Genomic DNA, 20,964 nt, shown 5'->3' on the forward strand with positions numbered 1-20,964 from the left:
TCCAGGCAAAAGCCAAGGACCTATAACTCTATTTTGGTCTTTCATGTAGGGGCCCAAGCACTTGTTCCATCTTCCATTGTTTTCTCAAGCATGTTAGCAAGGAGCTGGGGCTGAATCAGAGCAGACAGGACGCAAACCAGGCTCTGAGGTGGCCATTGCAGATCCTGGTGTAACCTGCTACACCACGACATGAGCCCCTGTATTTTCCTTAGGGTTGACACTAGTGACTCCATCTTAATTCTGACAACTTTACCAACCCCCAGGCACGCAGGCCCATGCACAGAGCTCCCAGTTACATGTGGACCCCAAGTGCACATCAATCTGTCTGCCACCAGCACGAATCTCTGGACTCCATGATGTTGTGTCTTGGTGATTTGGCCAGCCATGCAGTCTAGCACTGACAGAGCACGGGGCTTCTAACTCCCCAGCAACCTGCCAGACACGGAGAGCAGGTCCCCACAGCCCACCTCGCTCACCCCACTTTGCAGGTCTTAACCATCCACTGCCATTGATGTCCCATAGTAATGCCAAGGCATCTGAGAACATTTTTGTCCCTTGGGAGGTAGAACATACAAGGCAGAGCCCAGCTCCTACACTGACCAGTCATCAGCATCAGTTGGCCTCTCGGAGCCTTGGTTTCCCATGGGAAGTGTCCTCTTTGTCCCTTTAGTCCTGGGGGAGGGTGAGAGAACCTGAACTTTCCCATGAGAACAGTGGGTGGCTTTCAAGCTCGTCAGCATTGAGTTCAAAACATAACACAACCAGACAGGGCTAGGCTGGAATACAATAGTGTAGTTGCTGCAGTTCCCATGGGCTGGGTTTCACTCTCACTAGAACGGGGAGTGTCCCTGGGTGCTTAGTCCAGGTAAGGAAAACATAGGCAGGTATGGCTGCTGACTTCAGGGGACTAACTTTGTGGCCAGAACTGTACCCAGCAATGGCAGCCCAACATGCAGAGTGCCACGGGGACAGCACTGTGACAGAGGGAATTCCACTCTGGGCCGTGCCCCCCATTCAAAGCCTACACACCCAGTACATTAAACCCAGTCTTTTCAATGTCTCGCTGGCCTTATAGAAGTCAAGGGCATGCCTCAAGCCATCTCCAATAAGACTTCAGAAATCTCATGGAAAACGGAATTCAAGAGCCTATTTGGGTGCCCACAAAATGTTAAAACCCATGCCTAGTTTTTCCACAAACTGAATTTTCCACGAGCATTTTAAAACCTGCCCCCTCGACCTCCTGTGTACTGATTTGAAAAAAAAAATATGCCAAAATAAACTTATGTTTAAATTCCACTTGCCACAAACATTTCAGAGTGCCTTCATACAGATAAGAAGCTGCAACTGAGTTGACACTGTTATAGGAAGCTAGGTCCCTGTCCCCGGTGCTGAAGCAAAATAATAAAGACAAAGGTTCAGGAAGAAAGGAAAGTTTAATCTATGGACACATGAGGACTGGAGCAGACCTCAGAGTCTCAGACAGATGTACAGGGGTGCTTTTACTGAAGCTGCTGGGTTCACAGAAACCACTGGAGGAACAGCAACTCTTTCAGAGCAGCTGCGATGAGGTCCAGAACCTGTCAGCCAGGTTCCCAGTTGGCTCCAAAACGACCACTCAGCCCTCGCAAAGCCTGCGGGTGGAAAGATGAGCCATGCCTCAGCTGGGTGGCTCTGCCCTGGCTGCCCAGGAGAGATGGTGGTAGGGGTTCCAGCCTTCTGGGGGCCCTGGGAGAAAGGCACAGCCAAGAGTTCAGCCTTGAAGCCTCACTCAGCCAAATGCTTTGGGCTCAGATCGTAGCAGCAGGGAAAGCATCCGTGGTGAGAATCGGGAAGAGTGAAGTGTGTGCTGTGGGGATTTGCTGCCTCTCGTTTGGCGACACCAAGAACCGGTTCCTGGGGCTGTTACCTCACCTTGTCCCCGATTACAGCATCGGAGCAGGAGGAACGAGCAATGCACATGTGCGAAAGGTGGGGTTGTCTCACGCCCCGACTTGACATCTGGGCTTTTAACAAAGGTCGGAGCTGTGGGGTACAGCTGATTCAAGCAGCAGAGACGGAGGGTCTATCTCTCAGCCCAGGCAGAAAGGAAGCAGGCCCTAGTCCCTGGTTCCACCTCCTGCTCTCCTTCTGACCCTGCAAGAAACAGGTGCTTTTTCCTTCACATGAGGAAAGCACCCAGTCAGAGCCCTGAAGATTCCCACATGCTGAGACCAAACATGAGTCCAGTGTGAGAGTCAGCCAAGACAGGCGCAAATGGGGACCTCCGGGTCTTGGCAGAAGTAAGAATTACCATATTCAAAAATGTCTCAACTTCTTTTTGAAAATCATATAAAATACTTAAAGAAATCTAGGATAGGGCCCGGCGCGGTGGCACAAGTGGTTAAAGGTCCTCGCCTTTCACGCCCGGGATCCCATATGGGCGCCGGTTCTAATCCCGGCAGCCCCGCTTCCCTTCCAGCTCCCTGCCTGTGGCCTGGGAAAGCAGTCGAGGACGGCCCAAGGCTTTGGGAACCTGCACCCGTGTGGGAGACCCGGAAGAGGCTCCTGGCTTCGGATCGGCATAGTATCGGCCCGTTGCGCTCACTTGGGGAGTGAATCATCGGATGGAAGATCTTCCTCTCTGTCTCTCCTCTCTGCATATCCGCCTTTCCAATGAAAAAATAATAAAAATAAATCTTTAAAAAAAAAAAAAAAAAGAAATCTAGGATGGGGCTGGCATTGCAGTGTGCCAGGTAAAGTTGCCACCTGTGGCATTAACATCTCATTTGGGCACTGATTCACAGCCAGGCTGCTCCACTTTTGATACAACTCCCTGCTAACTGCCTGGAAAAAAGCAGCAGAAAATGGCCCAAGATTTTGGGCCCCTGCTACCCACATGGGAGACGTAGAAGGAGCTCCTGGCTTACGGTTACCTGCAGAGTGAAGCAGCAGATGGAAGATCTCTCTCTCTGATTTTCAGATAAATAATCTAAGGTGAAATCTAAGGTGAAGTCATAGGTATGAGGAGACCTGGCAAAACTGAAAAAAGAAACAGACTTTTTTTTTTTACAAATTAAAAAAATGCAGCTGATGACATTTAAACCATCAAATAAATGAGTCAATTAAACAGCAGAATAAATAGCTGAAGAGAGAATTTTCTAAATGAAAATTAGGTCAAAGGAAATTACCAAGAGATAAGTGCTACAAAGGAGAAGAGCTGTCTAATTGACACACATTGTCCAGATTTGTGTTAAAATTAGAACTCAGTCTCCGAGTTGCACTAGCCAGATGTGGCTCACAGCTGTCCTATTGGACAGCTAAGGTTATGCCGTGTGTCCATCCACATGGAAAGTTGCATTGCAGAGAAGACTATACAGCAGGGAAGTTAGAAGTTTACAGTACAGTGTGAGTCTGGCATCCCAGAAAGAACAAGCAGTAAGAATGGAGAAAGGTCATGTTTGAAGAGATGATAGTGGAAATGCGTCCAAAAAAAAAAACGAGAGGAAGCTCGATTTGTATCAGCTGGAAAAACGAAACCAGGATCCACATCTAGTCACATTGTTTTGAAACTGAAGAACAGCAAAGATTGTTTTTTTAAGTTATTAACAAATAAACAGCAGTGGGCTGGCAGTGGGCTTCTCTCTAGCAAAGGAGACAGAACCATGGAGCAGTGCTCCCAGGTACACAAAGAACATAGTGGCAGCATTGCACTGTCCCCAGCAAAGCTCCCTGAAGAATGAGGTGATACAAGGCTGTCTTACATTGACTAAAGGTTAGCTGACTGCCAGGGTATTTTTAATCAGGGGCATTTTAAAATCATGTTTTCCAGAAATAATAAAAAAATTATTTCAGAAGGAAAGTCTGAGACTCAACAATAACAAAAATCATGAACAAAGTACTGATATATTTGTAGGCAAATTATTTTAAGCACGTATCAGGATAATGACAATGTCTACATCACGGGTTTGTCAATATTCATTTGAGAGGGAAGGGCAGGGTAGGAGGCAGTGTTCCACCTGCTGGTTCACTCCCCCAAAGAATCACAGTGGCTGGGGCTGAGCAGGCTGAAGTCAGGAGCCAGGTACTCCAGCCAGGGCTCCCATGTGGGTGCAGGAGCCCTAGCACTTGGGCTATCTTCCACTGCTCTCCCAGGCACACTAGCAGAGAGCTGGATCAGAAGTGGAACAGCCAGGATCCAAACAGGGCTCTTATGAGGCGCTGGCATTGCAGGAAGAGGCTAAATGCACTGTGTCACACCGTCGGCCCAATCACATGATTTTCTTTGTCAAAAGGACGGAGCTCAGATAGTGGACATGGTAAGCATGGAGGTCAACAAGTGTCATCAGAATTCATGTTTTACATAGTTCTTACTGTTTAGGACAGGACGTTAAAATATCTGTCAAACCAGATGTGCTGTGCAGGTGCAGGGCCCCAAGCATGTGGGTCCTCTGCCTCTGCTTTCCAGGTGCGCTAGCATGTAACTGATTGGAAGTGGAGCAGCCAGGATTCCAGCAGCTGACGCTTCCATAAGGATGCCAAGTGCAGCTCATCCCGCTGCACCCTCAAGGCCAGTCCCAGGGCTTTCCCTAAAAGGCTTTTCCTAACAGTCCAGGGAAGGAACATTTTCTGCTCACTGGGCCAGACGGTCTCTGCCACAAATGCCCGCTACTGCCCCTGAGGTCAGGAAACATGGTTGTGGCTGTGGATGAGCAACCTTGGGTCTAGAACACACACACACACACACACACACACATGCCAGGAGGGCTTGGCCTAAGGCCAGCGTCTGCTCACACTTAGTTAAGCACAACTCCAGCGAGCACCCCTGCAGGCTGCATTTGAGGGACGCTTGGACCACCCCATGACATGACAGCCAGGCTCAGGGGTGTAGCACTAACACTGTGTGGTGTCCACATGGTCTGTGTGTTTGTGTGTGTGCACGCACACACGTGTGCTGTGTATGTATACACGTGCATGTGTTGGAGCAGGGTGATGGGGCATGGCGCACCTTTCTCAGCCAGGTCCCCCCACGGTCCTCTGGGTGTGTGCAAGGCTATGGAGGACCTATCACTTAGAGTCCCTCCTCAGATGCTCCCAATGGCTCGGCTGGCCCCTGCCATACTGCAGCCCCCCTGGGGGGCCACCCAGCTGTACTTGTGGGCCATTCCTCTCCCAGGGCTCCTAGATATAAAAGCTGGCACTGTGACACCTGCATCTGGAAAGTGCCTTTAACGAACAGTTTGTCACCCCAAAAGCCCTGCTCGCTGCTTCCCTCGGAAGCTGCCCTGCCACTCAGTGCTTGGCAGGCAGGAGCTGTGTTTTTGCAGGAACCCAAGCACACGGAAGGGACGCAGCTGGACCCCGGCGTCGCTCTGGGCTGGACACTGCCATTGACAGGAGTTGTAAAGACCCTGAGGTCCTCAAGTTCATACAGCCCCCAAGCCTTTGTCCACGCCTCTGCCGTCCCTGCCCACCCCTCCCTCTCTGCGTCCTGTTCACCTTGCAGTCTCCACTGTGTCTATGCTGCCATCTCTCTCCCCATGGCTGGTTCTTCCGAGTTTCTCTTCTTTCGTCCCTATCAAACAGGCTCACTCTCTCTCCCCTGCTCGCTCTCTCTCTCTCCCAGGAATGGTCAGAAAATGTTCAAGCCCCAGGGGAGGGACCCTTTGCAAGCCACCCTTGCCGAAGGGCCCACTGTGACTCCCTGCTCACTGTACAATATTTGTCACCATCGGGGACACAGAAGAGCTGGTTTTCGTTTGGCTGTGTGTAACATGTGATCGATGCTGTGTGTAACCCAACAGAGCAGTGGCATGCAGCTCACACAAATAAACACAACATTCACTACGTCCTCCTTTCCAGCTTGGAAGTTTTGCAAATGTCTTCAGTATAAACTGTAGTTAGCTATTCCCCAATCCTGAGACTAGACTAAAGTCCTTGCAATCAGGCTTGTCGCTCCACATGGAGCACTTCTCGCAGAGCAGAATCTGCCCATTTGGGTTTTTGTTGAACTATGTTTTCAGAGATTCTATTGGCTGGGACTGTGTAGCCTGAACTCTGTGTGTTTGTGATGTTGATGTCAGTCTCAGACCAGGAATGGCTGAGAAATGGCGGGAAGGCGGGGCGCCTGCTGAAAGGCATGGAGCCTGCTGAAAGGCATGGAGCCGGAGCTCTGCGTAGCCTAAGATACCACCATGTGGTCCAGAGATGGGTCCTGTTCCACTGTTCACCCTGCTGAGGCCTGGGGAAGGACCCCACCTGCCTTGGTAGCAGGCAGGCACAGCACATTCCAGGGCCCCTTTGGAGGACTCCTGGGCAGCCGGGAGATGCAAGGGCGGCTCCTGAGATGGCGATGGCTCAGCTATGTAGAGGAGAGAGCAGCTAATGGTGGGTGTGCGGTGTGTGAGTGTGTGGGGCTGTGCATCCATGGCACCAGGTGTCTGCGGATCCCAGATTAGGTAATAAGCTACCAACAGCCAGTGTGGGGTGATAGAATTCTCTGTCTTGCTTCCTCCCTGGAATAAGCTGATTCTTTTCCTTTAGAGGGGGCTTTTTGCCATGGGGAGAGGGACAGCCGAAGGGGAAATCAAAAGGCCATTTTGATTCTGAAGAGAAGAACTGAATGTGGGGGCAGGGCAGTAAGACATCCCCGGCCTGCTCCTGTAGCCACAGATGCAGCTCCCACAGCCCTGCCCCCGCCCTGCGGCCCCACCTGCCTCTTGCCCCTCCCTACCCCCAGCATGGCCGCACCTGTGCTTGTGTGTTACAGACTCGGATAGCCAGTGTAGCCCCACGCGGCAGAGCCTCAGTCTGTCGGAGGGAGAGGAACAGATGGACCGGCTGCAGCACGTGGAGCTGGTGCGGACCACGCCCATGTCCCACTGGAAGGCGGGCACCGTGCAGGCCTGGCTGGAGGTGGTCATGGCCATGCCCATGTATGTCAAGGCCTGCGCCGAGAACGTCAAGAGTGGGAAGGTAGGTGGCACTGGGCCAGGGCAGGATCTGTCACACCCCCTCATATCCCCTGCCATGGGCTTCAGGTGACTCTGAAGCAGACCCGTCCCCATCCTCACGCCTACCTCAGGCCAGCCAGGCCCTGATGGCCCCACCACATCACTGCATCCTATCAACGCTTGTAGTCCTTCCGGATGCAGTAGCTACCTCACCTGTGAAATGGGACCAGTCGCTTAGCTGGCTTGGCGGGGGGAGATTGGCTCCCAGAGCAGAGATCCCAAGATGGGTTGTGGAAATGTTTGCCCAGCTGTCCAGAAAGGAAGCAGGCGGAGGAGAGAGGGGCCCTGCCCACAGATCCTGCAGGAATGGCGGGGAGACCGAGAAGGTCCCTCCCAGCACTCAGCCCCCTCCACACCCTCCTCTCCTGCCCCTGAGCAGGTGCTGCTAAGCCTGAGTGATGAGGACCTGGAGCTGGGCCTGGGTGTGTGCAGCTCCCTGCACCGGCGCAAGCTCCGACTGGCCATTGAGGACTACCGCGACGCCGAGGCAGGCAGGAGGTGAGCCCAGCGCGGACCCTGGCAGTGTCTGGGTCACTCCAGGTGCTGTGGGCTGGCCCAGAACTGGGGGGCAGGAGATGGAGTGTGAAGATGGGACCTGTCCTACTCTGGGCCAGCCCCTCCACCTAGAGAAATGGGCACGAGTCCCCCTGTGTCCTGTGACACCCCCTCCCCACGTGGAAGCCAGTCACACACCTCTCAGAACCCCTCTTCCTCAGCCAGCCTGAGCCAGTCTACAAAATGAACCAACATGTCTGTCCCACCCACTGCCACTGCATCTCAGCTCTCAGCACTGTTTTCAAAGATTACAAAGTCAGAGTTATGAGAGGGAGACAGAGAGAGAAAGAATATCTTCCTTTATTGGTTCACTCCCCAAACGGCTGCAACAACCAGAGCTGGGCAGGTCCAAAACCAGGAGCCAGGAGCTTCCTCCAGGCCTCCCACAGGGGTGTGGGGATCCAAGGCTTTGGGCCATCCTCTGTAGCTCTCCTAGGCTCTTAGCAGGGAGCTGGATAGGATGTGGAGCAGCCAGGACTCAAAGTGGCACTCATATGGCATGCCAGCACCACAGGTACAAGATTAGCCTGATGCACCACATTCCAGGGTGAGAACCCTTCATTCAGCAAACAGCTCGGGGTGAAGGAGCTCCCAGCTGCACCTGCTGAGGCCTCAGCCTGCAGATGGGAGAGGATAAGCCTCGTTGAATCCAACCCACAACTTCCTTATGATTATATCCTTGGCTGCTTCCCCCATCACTCTGTGTGTGCAACTCTTTCCTCAGACCTGGTGGTGTGTGCTATTACTGGCGTAAGCAGCTGTGGGTGAAGGTGGAGAGGCGAGGGGACTCAGGCTGCTTTGGGAGCAGCACATCCATGTGTGGACAGAGGAGGGTGATGCTGAGTGGAACAGGTACTGACCTCCAGGACCTGGTCAGGAGCATGGCTAGCCACGAGGTCCCAGAGGCAGGGATGGGGCGTGACGGATGCAGGAGTGTTAACACACCTGCTACATGTCCCCTGGGGGGGGGGGGGGAGCGTCCCATCAGCACCTAACTAACCTCCCACCTCCTAACCCGCCTGACTGCCCAGCCCTCCTAAAAGCCCTTATCAGCTTCATCACCCCAAGGCCAAAGCCCCAGGTCCACAGGGTCTGCAAAGGTGGCCTGCTCAGTTGCATAAACAGGAGGTATTCAGGCCATTGCTGTGCTTGGAATGCCGTAAAACACCATGATGGGCCCCTCATGGCAGCCACGCATTCGTCTCTCTAGAGGTTGCAAGCATCAGGCTGTGGATGAGGGCTGCGCTCCGTGCATCACAGTCGGAGCTTTAGTGCTGAGTTCTCAAATAGCAGAGAGAGAGACCCAGCCCACTCTGGCGTTCCTTCCCACTGCACCAATCCCACATGGGCATCCCACCCTCGTGACCTCATATTCCACTGAATCACCTCCCACCCCCAAATGCTCCTCCTCCAACTGCCATCCCACTGGGAGCTTCAGCATAAAGACCCCGGGGGTAAGGACTGCTGAGCCCTTCAGTGAGGCTAAAGTGGTCAGCTAAGACCTCTCCAGGAACACAAGTCTTTACTGCCCAGTGGGGAGACTGTGGTGTCCCCGCAGTTGTACCTGAGCTAAACCCCAAGAGCTGGAGGGCAAGGGACCCCCAGGGTCAGACACCACCGGACTTCCTAGTGGGGACAGAAACCTCATTCTGAGTGGTTGCTTCACACCGCGTGGAGATCCAGCCCGCGTGGAGATCCAGCCCGCATGCAGCTCGCCCTCTCTAGGCACTGTGAAATGAGGGGTGCAGCCAGAGCCCCATGGGACTCAGGCTTGAGTGTGGGACACTTTCCCGGGGGAGGTGCACACGCTGTCACAGCCTGGCATGCTAGGACCCACCAGACCATCCAGGAACCTTCGGGAATATTTCTTAGCACGACCTGCTATGTTACCCTGGGTATAATGCTGCCCTGTCTGACCTGGCTGCAAAACACAAAACCCACAACCCCTGGGCAGCCCCTCCCTGGACATGATTTTATCTAAGCATCACAATATCGGAGCAGGAGATGGACAATTTCACTCCCTTTCTAAAGAAGGGGAAAGAGAGGTGCAGATGGGTGACATGCACAAAGCCACATGCCAAAATACCTGGGTTCTGAGCCAATCGCCGTGGCATTATCCATGCCACCTTTGTGCCAGGTGTCCTGCTGCTGTTACTGGTAGAGCCCTCAGTGCCCACCCCCCCACCTTCCTTGCTCAGACCCTGTGCTCAGGCATCTTTGGTCTTCACAGCTTTGTGAACAAAAGCAGCAATGGCCCCTGTTTGAAGGTGAGGAAACTGGGACCCAGGGGAGTGAGGTTGCAGAGCCACGTACGGACGCCACGGCGCAGGGCAGCTTCCTATTGGCTGTGCTGAGCAGGCACGCAAGCGACACTGTCCTCACAGGGTCTGTGGAGGCCCCAACTCCATAAGGGATGCCTGAACTCCTTTGACACCACGTCACTACTCTGGTGATAGCTCAGACCCCCAGCTGTCAAAGTGTCGCCAAGTCGAGGCCCCATGGGGACAGCTTTAATGAAAAGAGAGTTGTCCAGAAAGGCAAGAGTGCCCTGAGTGTTGGCACACAGGTGGCTGCTGGTTATAAACGGGCCTCTCGGGGAGGTGAAGCCAGGCACCCCCTCCTCAGCCTCCATCCCAGATCTGCAGGGTGGCAGTGGTGGGTGCACGGCTGAGCTAAGTCTCGCACCACACTTGCTCCGCGTGGGACCTCTCTGGCCCACCAGCATCTGACAGCATCCCAGCGCCACAAGAACCAGGAGCCAAGCACTGCTTTCTGCCCCAGGCGGGAGGACTGGGTCCTGGGCCACATCACCCTATGAACAGCTGGGGCTGGCCCTGCATGGGGAGCTGGTGGGGAAGCAGAAGTTTCCTGTCCCAGACTCCCTATAGGGCAGCTCCTTAGGGGTGGGTTGAGCTGGATTGTGTTTGGTCATCAATGCGGTTGATGTTGAACCTGAACATTCACGGACCAGCCAGGGGCTGACCTAATAGCGAGGCAGCTGGCCCTGGTGGCATGACAGGTACACAGATGGGGTCTCTCCGGAGTGCGGGGCACCTAGCAGGACCCTCCCCAGCTCTGGTCCTGGAAGGTGTCTGGCACTCAGACATTTGGGTAGTGTCTGTGGGCGTAAGCCAGAGATGGGGGGCACTGCAGAGAGGAGACGCAGAGGCCAGGGTCCTGGGAGACCCATGGCGGGGACAGGAAGTGAAGCAGGAAGCTGGGAACTCAACCTCCCCGAGCCTTTCTTCCAGCAAGTGGTTGGGATCTGCACAGCCCCATGCAGAGTGTGGACCCACAAACGGTGTCCCTATCCACCACCCCGCACCCCACCACTGTCCCGGGCTGGAGGCAACAAAGGCGGGAAGAGAGAAAACGAACTAGAAGCAGAGTGGTTGCTAATCACTGTAGCTGTGCTCAGTCAGAGCCCTGAACGGGGAACTGAGCGGCACAGCAGCCGCTGAGATGGGATACCCCAGGGAGCGGAAGGAGTGAGCAGGGAAGGGCCGAGGGAAAGCACCCCCACCCGCCCCCATCGGAGTCCGGGTGCAGAGGGGGATGGGGAGCTTGGATACGCTGGGCCCTGGGGGTTTTATCCTGAGATAGGGCCTTGTTGAAAAAGGACCAGCTGGTGACAATGAGGAGAGTGGAGTCAGGAGGGGTGATGGTTGGAAAGTGGGGGCAGAGGCAGAGCCAGGGCTAGATATCTAAGCTGGAGATGGCCATGGGTTGGGACAGGAAAGAAGAGGGCCGGGAAGTGCCGCATGGGTCCAAGAGTTGGGGCGCCAGGACAGGACAGTGAGTACGGGGCTTCATGGGCTCAGGATGGTGAGGGAGGACTCAGGACTCCCCCTGCTTCTGGGGAGAGGTCCATGGCAGCCAGCAGGCACTGCAAGAGCGCCCGGTTAGAACCTGGGAGAGCAAGGAGGGACCGTGAAGAGGGTGCCCAGAGCTCTGGACACAGGCAGGGCCCAGAGAGGGAGTACAGGGGTGAACATGAGCCTCATCCTTGGATGAGGGCGAAGGGACAGTGAAGAACCATCTGGTCCCATCCATGGGAGCAGGCTCACACAGGGACATCACTGCTCTCCCACCTGCTCACCTTTCACAGCCGCTGGGGAACTCACCCAGCAGGTGGGGAAGCAACATTCTCATTCCTTCTGCAAGGCTGTCACCATGTGGCCATCAGAAGAATGACAGCCAGAGGACTCCCACCCCGGCACAACCACACCTTGACCCACTCAGGAAGCGTCCGCGTGCACTTGAACCAGTTTTGTCATGAAGAAGACAGATGTGGCAGAGAGAGAGAGGAATGAGAAATAAACAAGACGTAGGTTTCACGTGGACTCTGTGAGGACTGCTGTGTGGCTCTGGGCCAAGTCTGAGCAAGTAGGAGAGTGACCCGTCCTTGCTGCATATAGAGTGGACATTCTGGGAGGCCGTGGCTGACACTTCTCCTGAGGGTCAGCCAGGAAGCCAGATCAGCCAGCGGCTGTGATGGGGAGCTAACCAGAAGGTGATGAAGACAAGAGCCAGAACTGGGCTCTGTGGACCTACAGGAGTAAGATGGCCCGAGGCAGGTGCCAAGGTCCTAAGACATACTGCTCCGGCTGCCTGCCACTCTCACATGCCGATTGCAGCCGTGTCTCTCTTTCTGTTGCCTTCTGTCTGTTGGTCCAATCTGTTGTGTCTCTCCTATCCCCCTGTGCCTCCCCTCCATCCTTCCGTCTACCCCTGCCCCATCCATCTGTGGCTTTCTTGGCCTTCTCCCCAGCCCTGCTGGTTTCCTCCTGTCATTGCCTCTGCTTGCATCTCCACTTCCTCTCCTTTCTGCCGCCTTTCCCACTGTGCCTCTCTCTGGCTGTCTCTTCATCAGCTTATCCAAAGCGGCCGACCTGGACCATCACTGGGTGGCCAAGGCTTGGCTGAACGACATCGGCCTGTCCCAGTACTCCCAGGCCTTCCAGAACCACCTGGTTGACGGGCGGATGCTGAATTCCCTGATGAAGCGGGACTTGGAGAAGCACCTGAATGTGTCCAAGAAATTCCACCAGGTCAGCATCCTGCTGGGGATCGAGCTGCTGTACCAAGTGAACTTCAGCAGGGAGGTGAGTGCCGGGGCTGGGCAGGGGTGAGCCACCTGCTGACCCCTCTGGAACCCATGGTCTCTCTGTCCACCCACCCGCCTCTGTGTTCACCTGTCCACCCACCCATCCACCTACATACCCATCCATCTCCCACCCATCCATCTGCCCGCTCACCTACCCATCCACCGTTCCAAATATTCCTTCCTCCCTTTCTTCCTTCCAACTTTCACTTAATCCTTCTGTCCATTTATTCCCTCCCGTCCTCCCTCCCTGCCTTCCTTTCTCCTTTTCATCCATCCATGCATCCCTCCCTCCATCCATCTTTCCTTCAATATTTCCATTCATCATTTCTTCCTTCCTTCCCTCCCTTCCTTCTTTCCTTCCTCCCATACTTCCTTATTTTCTTCCTTTCTTCCTCCTTTCCTCCCTCCCTGCCTTCCTCCCTTCCATCTAGCTATCCATTTATTCATCCCTCTCTCCTTCCAACAACTGCTCCATGGCCGGTGCCAGGCTAGCACCAGTAAAGCATTCGGCGGTGGGGGACGTTCTAGGAAGTTGACACAGGGGCGGGCTCCAGGAGCAGACAGGAGGGCAGACGGGGCCCAGCAGAGAGAAGAGCAGGCAGAGGGGCAGGGACTGGCCCCGAGCAGCAGGGAAGTGACTGCCAGGGGGTGGCTGCTGGGCAGGGTAGCCAGGCCTGGGGCACAGCAACAAGTCTGGACTCTGCATGCCCCTTGATGCTGAACCCTCCCAGCCAGAATGTACAGACCACCAGCTCCCTGTCTCCCCATGCATTCACCAAGATTTGTGGGGGAGGACGGTCAGTGTGACTATTGAGCACTGTGGGACTGTGTTCAGACACGACTTTTCCTTGTGCGATGTCAGAGCCCACACAACACGGGGTTGGGAGAAGAGTGGCAGACACAGATTGCCTGAGCCTTCATTCCCCTCCCTTCATAAATATTGTACCTCGCACCTACCTGTCACGCCACAGGGCCTGGGCATGGGTGTGAGCCACATGGCCCTGACTCTGGGAACCAGGGTCCAGCAGAAGGAGCAGATATGGACAATGACAGGCTAGGGAGTGGGACAGGGCAGCTGGGGGCTGCAGGCGAGGGAGCCCCAGTGAGGCTGCATCCTCTGCGGAAGCACTGAGTCCAGAAGCCCAACCCCAGGCAGCCTGTGGGCAGACGGTGGGCCAGCCTTTCTGTAGGGCATCATGGAACAGTCCATATGGAGTGACACTCACAGTACCCAGGCTGCATAGGTCCCAGGAGTCTTGGCCCCACCTGGGAAAGACCTGGACAAACAGTCATTGAGTGCCTGCTCTCCAAGGTAATCCAGGGATGTGGGGGAGTTGCCTGGGCCTCCCTCAGCCCCAAGCCTTTGGCTCCAGCACCCACAAGACACCTCACCACGCCTCCCAAGGTGAGAGCTGGAGTCACAGGATTGTGTGGCCCAAGCAGCTGCAGATGGCCTAGCTGGGACTCATCACACAGGCACGTGAAACTCCATGTGGCGACACCGGGAACCCTTCGCTCTGCCCTGTGACCTTCCTGTGCCCCTCCCCATTGCCCACCCACACTGACTCTTACTGCCCCTACCCCTGCAAGGCTCTCCAGGAACGCCGGGCCCGATGCGAGACCCAGAATACAGATCCCGTGGTTTGGACCAACCAGCGGGTACATAAGTGGGTGCGAGACATCGACCTGAAGGTAAGGGGTGGCCTGGATGGTGGCGGCAGTGCTGGGGGGTGACCCCCAGACATGCAGACCCCATGCACATCTGTGTGCAAATCAAGGGCCCTTCCATGGGGACCATAGCAGGATAACTCCTGTCTGTCCCTCCCCAGGAGCCAGCTCCTCACCCTCTGCCCCACCATGATGATGAGGCCTCCGTGTTATGCTCCTCTCATGTGAGGAGGGGGTGCTGAGCCAGCAGGTGCAAACAGCTGCAGCACCCCTCATATTTGCCTGCTGGGGTCAGGGCCATGTCAATGACCTAAGATATCCACCCCTACAGTTCCTAAAGGGTACGAGATAAGAGGCCCCCTTCCCACATAAGCAAACCCTGGTCTCCAGGGCTCAAGTGTTTGCTGTAGGGATGCAGCCCCACTCGCATTCCCCACCCCGGGCTCACCAGCCTCACGTCCTTGCCCTCAGGAGTATGCAGACAACCTGACCAACAGCGGAGTGCATGGTGCCGTGCTGATGCTGGAACCCACGTTCAACGCTGAGGCCATGGCCACCGCCCTGGGCATCCCCAGCGGGAAACACATCCTCAGGAGGCACCTGGCTGAGGAGATGAGCGCCATCTTCCACCCGGCCAAGTAAGTGCGGGCCACACCCAGGCCAGGGCTCTGCCGGGGCTCTGGGCAGCTCTGGGGCTGGGCCCCAGGCGTCAGTGGATTTGTCCCTTGCAAGAGGGGAAATCAGAGCCACAAGGAAGAAGGGTTTGGGCTGAAAGGTCAGAGACAGGAAAGTTCCAACGGAACAGGCAGGTATTGAAGGTGGTTTCTTGGCCAAGCTCGTTCAGGGTTTGTGGATGGTACTGGCAGACCCAAGATCTGAACTTCAGACCTTCTATCTCCAACCTACACACTGAACCCCTCAAAACACGTGGGCCTTGGGGCGCGGCTGGGCCACTCCCTGAATGATGTGGGTGGAGAATCTGAAGCTTGGGAGAAGGGCGGTTATTATAGACCATGTCCCACTGTCCTGGCCGTGCCCCAAGCAGGCTGATGCCAAGCTCGTCTCCGAGTGAGGTCCAAAGACCCCTAGGCAGAATCATGAGGGCTCTTGGTCCTGGGCCCCAGGCCTGCTGCCGAGAGCTACGTGCTGCGAGGGGTTGAGTCAGCAGGTGCAGGACAAGCCAACACCTTCTCTGGCCTCCTGCAGCCCATGCTCTGTATAAAGCAGAGAGGGTGGCCTTGGTGACAGTGGCCAGGCCTGACCGCCACGGGGGAGCAGGATGCTCAGAGCTGCCTGTGACCAATGAGCTCAGAGCTTCAGGTCCTTCGCCACCCATGGTCTCGTGTATGAGGGTGAGCCAGGGAGAGGGTGTCATTTTTCCCCATGGAGGGATCCAGACTCATGGGTGTCCCAGGATGATCAGGGATTCCCTTGGTCCCCACAAGAGTCCCCAGTGAAGCGGAACACCACACAGGGAGGGAAGCAAGGAGGCCTTTATGTTTTGGTGTTTGTATCCACAACAATCCTCACCCGGGCCCAGGGCAGCCTGGGTTGGGGAGGAGGGCAGGAAGCAGGGTGCAGGGGAGGAGAGAAGGCTGGAAAATTGGGTGACCTGGGAGCTCTCACTGCAACCAGAAGCCAGAAGCCATCACCAGCCACAGACATACAAGTGGGCATTGCTAAGTGCTGAAGCCTGCTGCCTGGCTTTACTTGGCCTCACAGGCTGAGACTGGCGAAATCACACTGGAACTGAAGTTTTTCCATGTGGGGAGATGGGGTGAGGGGAGGGTGGTCATTTCAGGCACCAGGTCAGGCAGGGGACATGTCACAAGTGTGGAGCATCCGGAGGAGACCTGTTGGATGTTTCTCAGGTCACCTAGGCTTACCACAATGTGGGAACCCTCCTGGCAGCTCCCCTTTCCTGCTGAGGCCTGCAACACACTGCTCAGGTGACCATGAGACTTGGCCAGCACGGAAACTTGAGTGGGATCTTGGCTCTGCCATTCACCACTGTATAACCCTGGGAGAATGGCTCTGTCCCCTCCCCACTCCCCGGCTTCCTTTCCCCTCCTGGAAGACAAGACGGTCCACTCATCTGTGGGTCCCCTGTCAGGGCCACACAGTGTCCAGTGCAGTGATGGTCTATAGAGCAGCCCTCCTCCTCCCCTCCCCTTCCCTTCCTCCTCCATCCCAGCACATGCAGTCCTTGTCACAGCAGGGCGAGCAGGAGGGGGCGTGGCTCTGCCCCAGTGCCCCTGCTCACCCCAGCGGTCTCTCCTCCAGTTCCACAGGAATCCGGGAGGCTGAGCGCTTTGGGACGCCCCCCGGGAGGGCCCCCAGCATCACCAGGGCAGGAAAGGAAGAAAACAGTGGTAGTACCAAGTACAAGTCCAGCCGGGTAAGTGGCTCATGCATCCACCTGGGAGAGGCCTTGGTGCAGATGTACCTTGGGGCCTCCTGGGTGAGCCTGGGTTGGGGTGGAGCCAGGTTGCAGGAAGAATACCCAGCTGCCACCTTCAAGGGACCTGCTGATGTTCTGGGCCAGAGGCAAAACACAACACCTGCTTCCAGACCTGCCGGGGTGTCGCTGCAAGTGTAGGTCTCTCCTGCTTGCAGCAGAAGTATTATGGGGGCAGGGTGGTGCTGCAGATTCTGGGACTTCTCCCAAACCCCTAAGGCTGGCAGTCTTGGGTGCCAGGGCACCTGCCTGCAGCCCAGGCACCAGGAGGGTTCTTGCACAGCCACTTAGAGTGTGCCCTCCCTCAGTCTGACCAGGAACAAGAGCTGACCCTCTGGTAACCCTAACCAAGTGGGCATGGGGTCTGACCATGGAGAGCCTGATGAAGGCAGGTTCCTCAATGCGCATGTGCAGACTTCAATAACAGCGCGGGAGAGGGCAACATCTCTGCTCACTCAGCAAACACGGTCTGTGTGCAGGCTGTGTCCCCATCATCGCCCTAAATGCAGCCAGTGTGGGGGCGTGAGCAGAAGAAAGCACCCCCGCCAGGAGATACTGCAGTCGAGACCATGTTGGGACCACATTGTCCCCCACAAGGTTCCTGAAAGCATCATGTGTGTCCTTGTGGACATACACTGCTAGACAATGCAGCAGAAGCATTAAAATCTCACGGCAGGAACCAGGGAGAAAGCCATCCCAAAGAAATTAGGCTTCCTAGAGAAGCAGTTATGCAGAGCTGGCCAAGGAGACACTGGCCTAGAAAGGCAGGCAGCCATGCATGCCCACAGCCATGCATATGGCCACGACTCCCACACCAGGGCTGTGGATCCACTCAGAGGGCCGCTGTGTGGGACAGCCATGGTTCCCATGTGCCAGCTGCCTCTGCATGCCAGTACCCAATAGCAGGTTTTGGAGAAGGAATTTCCACCCTTCACATATCTGCAAGCTCACAATTACCCTTCCCAGGTTGTAGCTGAGCCTCAGGATGGCAGGGCTGATGGAAGGCTTGGCCACAACCACACAGCCATGAAGTGGCAAAGCAGGGGTCCACGCCTTGCTCTGTGCCTTTCCAAAGCCCACACTCTGTCTGCCACTCCCCCGCCGTAGGTATTTGCTAGAACATTCCTCTGGGATGTGGGAACACAGCAGTTTGATGTCACATCCCTGCTCTGGCACTCTCACAGGTGTTCCCAGCACACCTGTTCCCCTGCTGGATAGGGAGGGAGGGTAGAGACGGCCATGGACAATCAGAGTGGCAACTCTTAACCTCACCCTGGTAGCCGGATGAATGATTCCTGTTGGGAAGACCAAACCTTCTCTTGGTGTTAATGCACAAACTGCTCCCGGGGTCTTTGGGCACAGGATTGCTGTTCCCAAACGAAGGAGCACAGAGAGGCTGGGGGGCTGCTCCCATCACACAGCAGTCAGCACCACCTGCCAACACTCTCCTCCTCCTGCCCTCTGCCCTTCTAGCTGCCTCTGGGGAAGATAGGAAGGGGCTTCAGCAGCAAAGACCCCGACTTCCACGATGACTACGGCTCCCTTCAAAACGAAGACTGTGGTGACGACGACCTCCAGGGCAGGCCCGAGCAGTGCCGGCTAGACGGCTACAACAGCCTGGAGGTCACCAACGTGTGAGGTCCCCAGGGCTCAACCAGACGCTACCACGGAGGGAGAGCTAGGGAGAGGGCAGCCGACACCCAGGCCCTACTCCCCCGACCCTGGCTGGCGATGACCCCCACCCCTGCACAAATTCCAGCAGCCGTCAGAGAGGCCGCGGTCCATGCCCAAATAGCCCGCTCAGCTGGAGCCTGACCCCAGGGTGCGTCCATCCCCCACCCCTGCCCCCAGCATCCAAGCTGTGCAGGCTTCATCCCAGAGTGGTCAGTCACTGAAGAGCCCTAGTGTCCCTCTGAGAGCCTTGAACTGAGCCACCTGGGAGGATAGGGGCTCCCACCTGGGAGGAGGAGGACTCTGCCCTGAGCCTGGTACACCTGCCAGGGCTTGGAGCAAGCAGAGCTGGCAGGTGGCAGGGGCATGACTGGCCTCATGTTGAGATGTGGGAGGTCTTAGCAGCCACATTCCCCTGGCCCAAGGACTTGAGCTTGGACTTGAGTCGCCATGACACGTGCGGGTGGACATGTGCTTGCTCCTCTGGGCGCGGGGCAGGTGACTGTCCAGGGCTAGGGCTTGGCAGCCACACCCCCTGGAACCACAGACACCCCGTCCTCAGAGTGGAAGAGAGGCTGGTGATGCGATCACAGATGGCAGTGCCACCTGCGGCCGTGGGTTAAGAACCCGCGGTGGGAGGTGGTTGACCTCTAAACATTTGTCTCCGAGTCACTGTCCCCCGAAGTAGAGTGCTCTGCAATGTCCTAACTGTCCTACGGGTCCCACAGAGCTCGGGGTGTTGGCGGCCTCAACCTGCCGCTGTCCCACTGCACCCTTCTTCCCGGTGTCCTCACCTCTGTGTGCCTCGAAGTCTTCATCCTTCCAGATGCCTCCTAGGTCCTGTGCAGATTCACACTCGCTGTGTCTACACCGTGCATTTGCATCACTCAGGAGACAATGGGGAATGACTGGACAGCAGTGGGGGTGGGAGGGTGTCTGATTTCCTCTTGACCACAGAAGCCATCTGCAACTCATTCTCCTCGAATCAGCTTTGGTCAGAGCACTGTGTGAAAGGAGGATGTGGGGGCATTCCACGTTCATTCTCCAAGAGCTGGCTCCGGGGCAGGACAAGGCGGGGGATCCCGGGAGCCCAGCCCTAGAAGCCAGCATGGCTCCAAATGTGGGCTTGTAGAGCTGGGACCCTGCTAAACAGTGACCAGAGAAAGCCCAGATGGATGCGGGGGGTCCAGCTTGTGCCTCGGCTCACACTCACCTATTGCCTGCTGGAGCTACAACACTCACTTCCTTCCAGGCCATTGACTGGCATGGGGCCATGGAGAGAGGTTTGCCCACCTGTGTCTGCAGTGGGGCCGGCCTTGGGGACCTGTCAACACCCAGCAGATCCCCCCAACTCCCTTGCAGAGAAAGCACAATGTGGGGGGTGCCGATGAACTTGAGCTCGTCCTCCTGGGGCTGGAGGCCACAGGCTCTCACAGCCTCCCTTCCTGCCCAATGGCCAGGGCCCTGACAATGGGCAGGTAGCTGTCCCCCTTGCCTCCACAGTTGGCCTTCCAGGGACACATGTCCGGTCTCAAGCCCAACCAAGGAGTCCTCGCATGATGAGGTCTTGCTCACAATCCAAAGCCAGGATCTCCGGGACACTCAGCTCCACCTACCCCAGGCTCCTGTGGCTGCAGACCCCACAGCTGGGAGGGCAGAGGGTCCCTTGCGGCTGATGTGGCACACAGCTGGGTGACCCAGGAGCCCAGGATTTGCTCCTTGGGGGACAGCGAGACCAGGGGCCTGAGCTGACAATTTTTCCAGTGGGGTCAGCAGGGAAGGTAGACAGGTGCTTAAGTCCATGTCAGGTCACCTGGGACGCACGTGCCACCAGGGAACACCCATGTTGATCTCAAACTCAGTTCTGCTGGGGTCAAGATGGACAAGCAGCCAGGTGGCAGTGGACCCCTGACAGTCAGGCCTGGGGCCATCTGGGCTGCATCAAGGGTATTTTTGAGTGGCAGGGGTCAAGGTGGACGAGCAGCCAGCTGACCAGGGGCCCCTGACAGTCAGGCCTGGAACCACCTGGACCACATCGAGGGCATCTTTGAGTGATGGGGTGCTGTGGGTGAGGCTCCCAGGTCCTCTCCGCAGTCCAGTGTTTGGGGCTGGCTCTCACCATGAGTGTCCAACCATTGAATAAACTCTGGGGTCCAATCAGGTGAACAGGGCCTATTGGGCAAGCATTCAAGGTCAACCTTGCTTCAAGGGCAGGTGCAGGAGCGGGGACTATAGGGAGAATGAATGAAGAGACTCTAGTTGCTGATGAGTAAATCCTGCCTTGTTTTGTTCACGTGGCCCCAAAGCGAGACATGGCAACTGGCTTCAGGAAGCTCAGAAAGCTGTTAGAGCTGTGCCCGTGGATGCTGCCCCCTGAGAAGGGTCAAGGGGAGATTCAGGGGAGGGAGAGACACCTCTGTCCCCCCCAGAGCCATTAGAAGGTCACCTGCCACTAGCGGGCCCTGTATGAAAGGCCCCCTGGTCCTTGGTCATGCAAGGAATGTTTTTTGTCCATG

General features: G+C 56.2%; 1 protein-coding gene across 1 annotated transcript in view; it reads left to right on the top strand.

Moving 5' to 3' along the window:
* The window catches only part of KAZN (kazrin, periplakin interacting protein), a 306,938-nt gene extending 288,473 nt beyond the window's left edge, over positions 1 to 18,465 (top strand). Inside the window, exons 9-15 of the mRNA XM_040987941.1 lie at positions 6,746 to 6,951; positions 7,369 to 7,487; positions 12,418 to 12,649; positions 14,242 to 14,343; positions 14,791 to 14,957; positions 16,603 to 16,717; positions 18,251 to 18,465. Coding sequence (XP_040843875.1) covers positions 6,746 to 6,951; positions 7,369 to 7,487; positions 12,418 to 12,649; positions 14,242 to 14,343; positions 14,791 to 14,957; positions 16,603 to 16,717; positions 18,251 to 18,415 — 1,106 coding nt within the window. The 3' untranslated portion in view covers positions 18,416 to 18,465. The remainder of the gene's footprint in view (positions 1 to 6,745; positions 6,952 to 7,368; positions 7,488 to 12,417; positions 12,650 to 14,241; positions 14,344 to 14,790; positions 14,958 to 16,602; positions 16,718 to 18,250) is intronic.
* Positions 18,466 to 20,964: the final 2,499 nt, after the last annotated feature.

Source organism: Ochotona curzoniae, unplaced genomic scaffold (assembly GCF_017591425.1).
Source record: "Ochotona curzoniae isolate NIBS_2020 unplaced genomic scaffold, NIBS_Ocur_1.0 contig_4792, whole genome shotgun sequence".
NCBI classification, from domain to species: Eukaryota; Metazoa; Chordata; class Mammalia; order Lagomorpha; family Ochotonidae; genus Ochotona; species Ochotona curzoniae.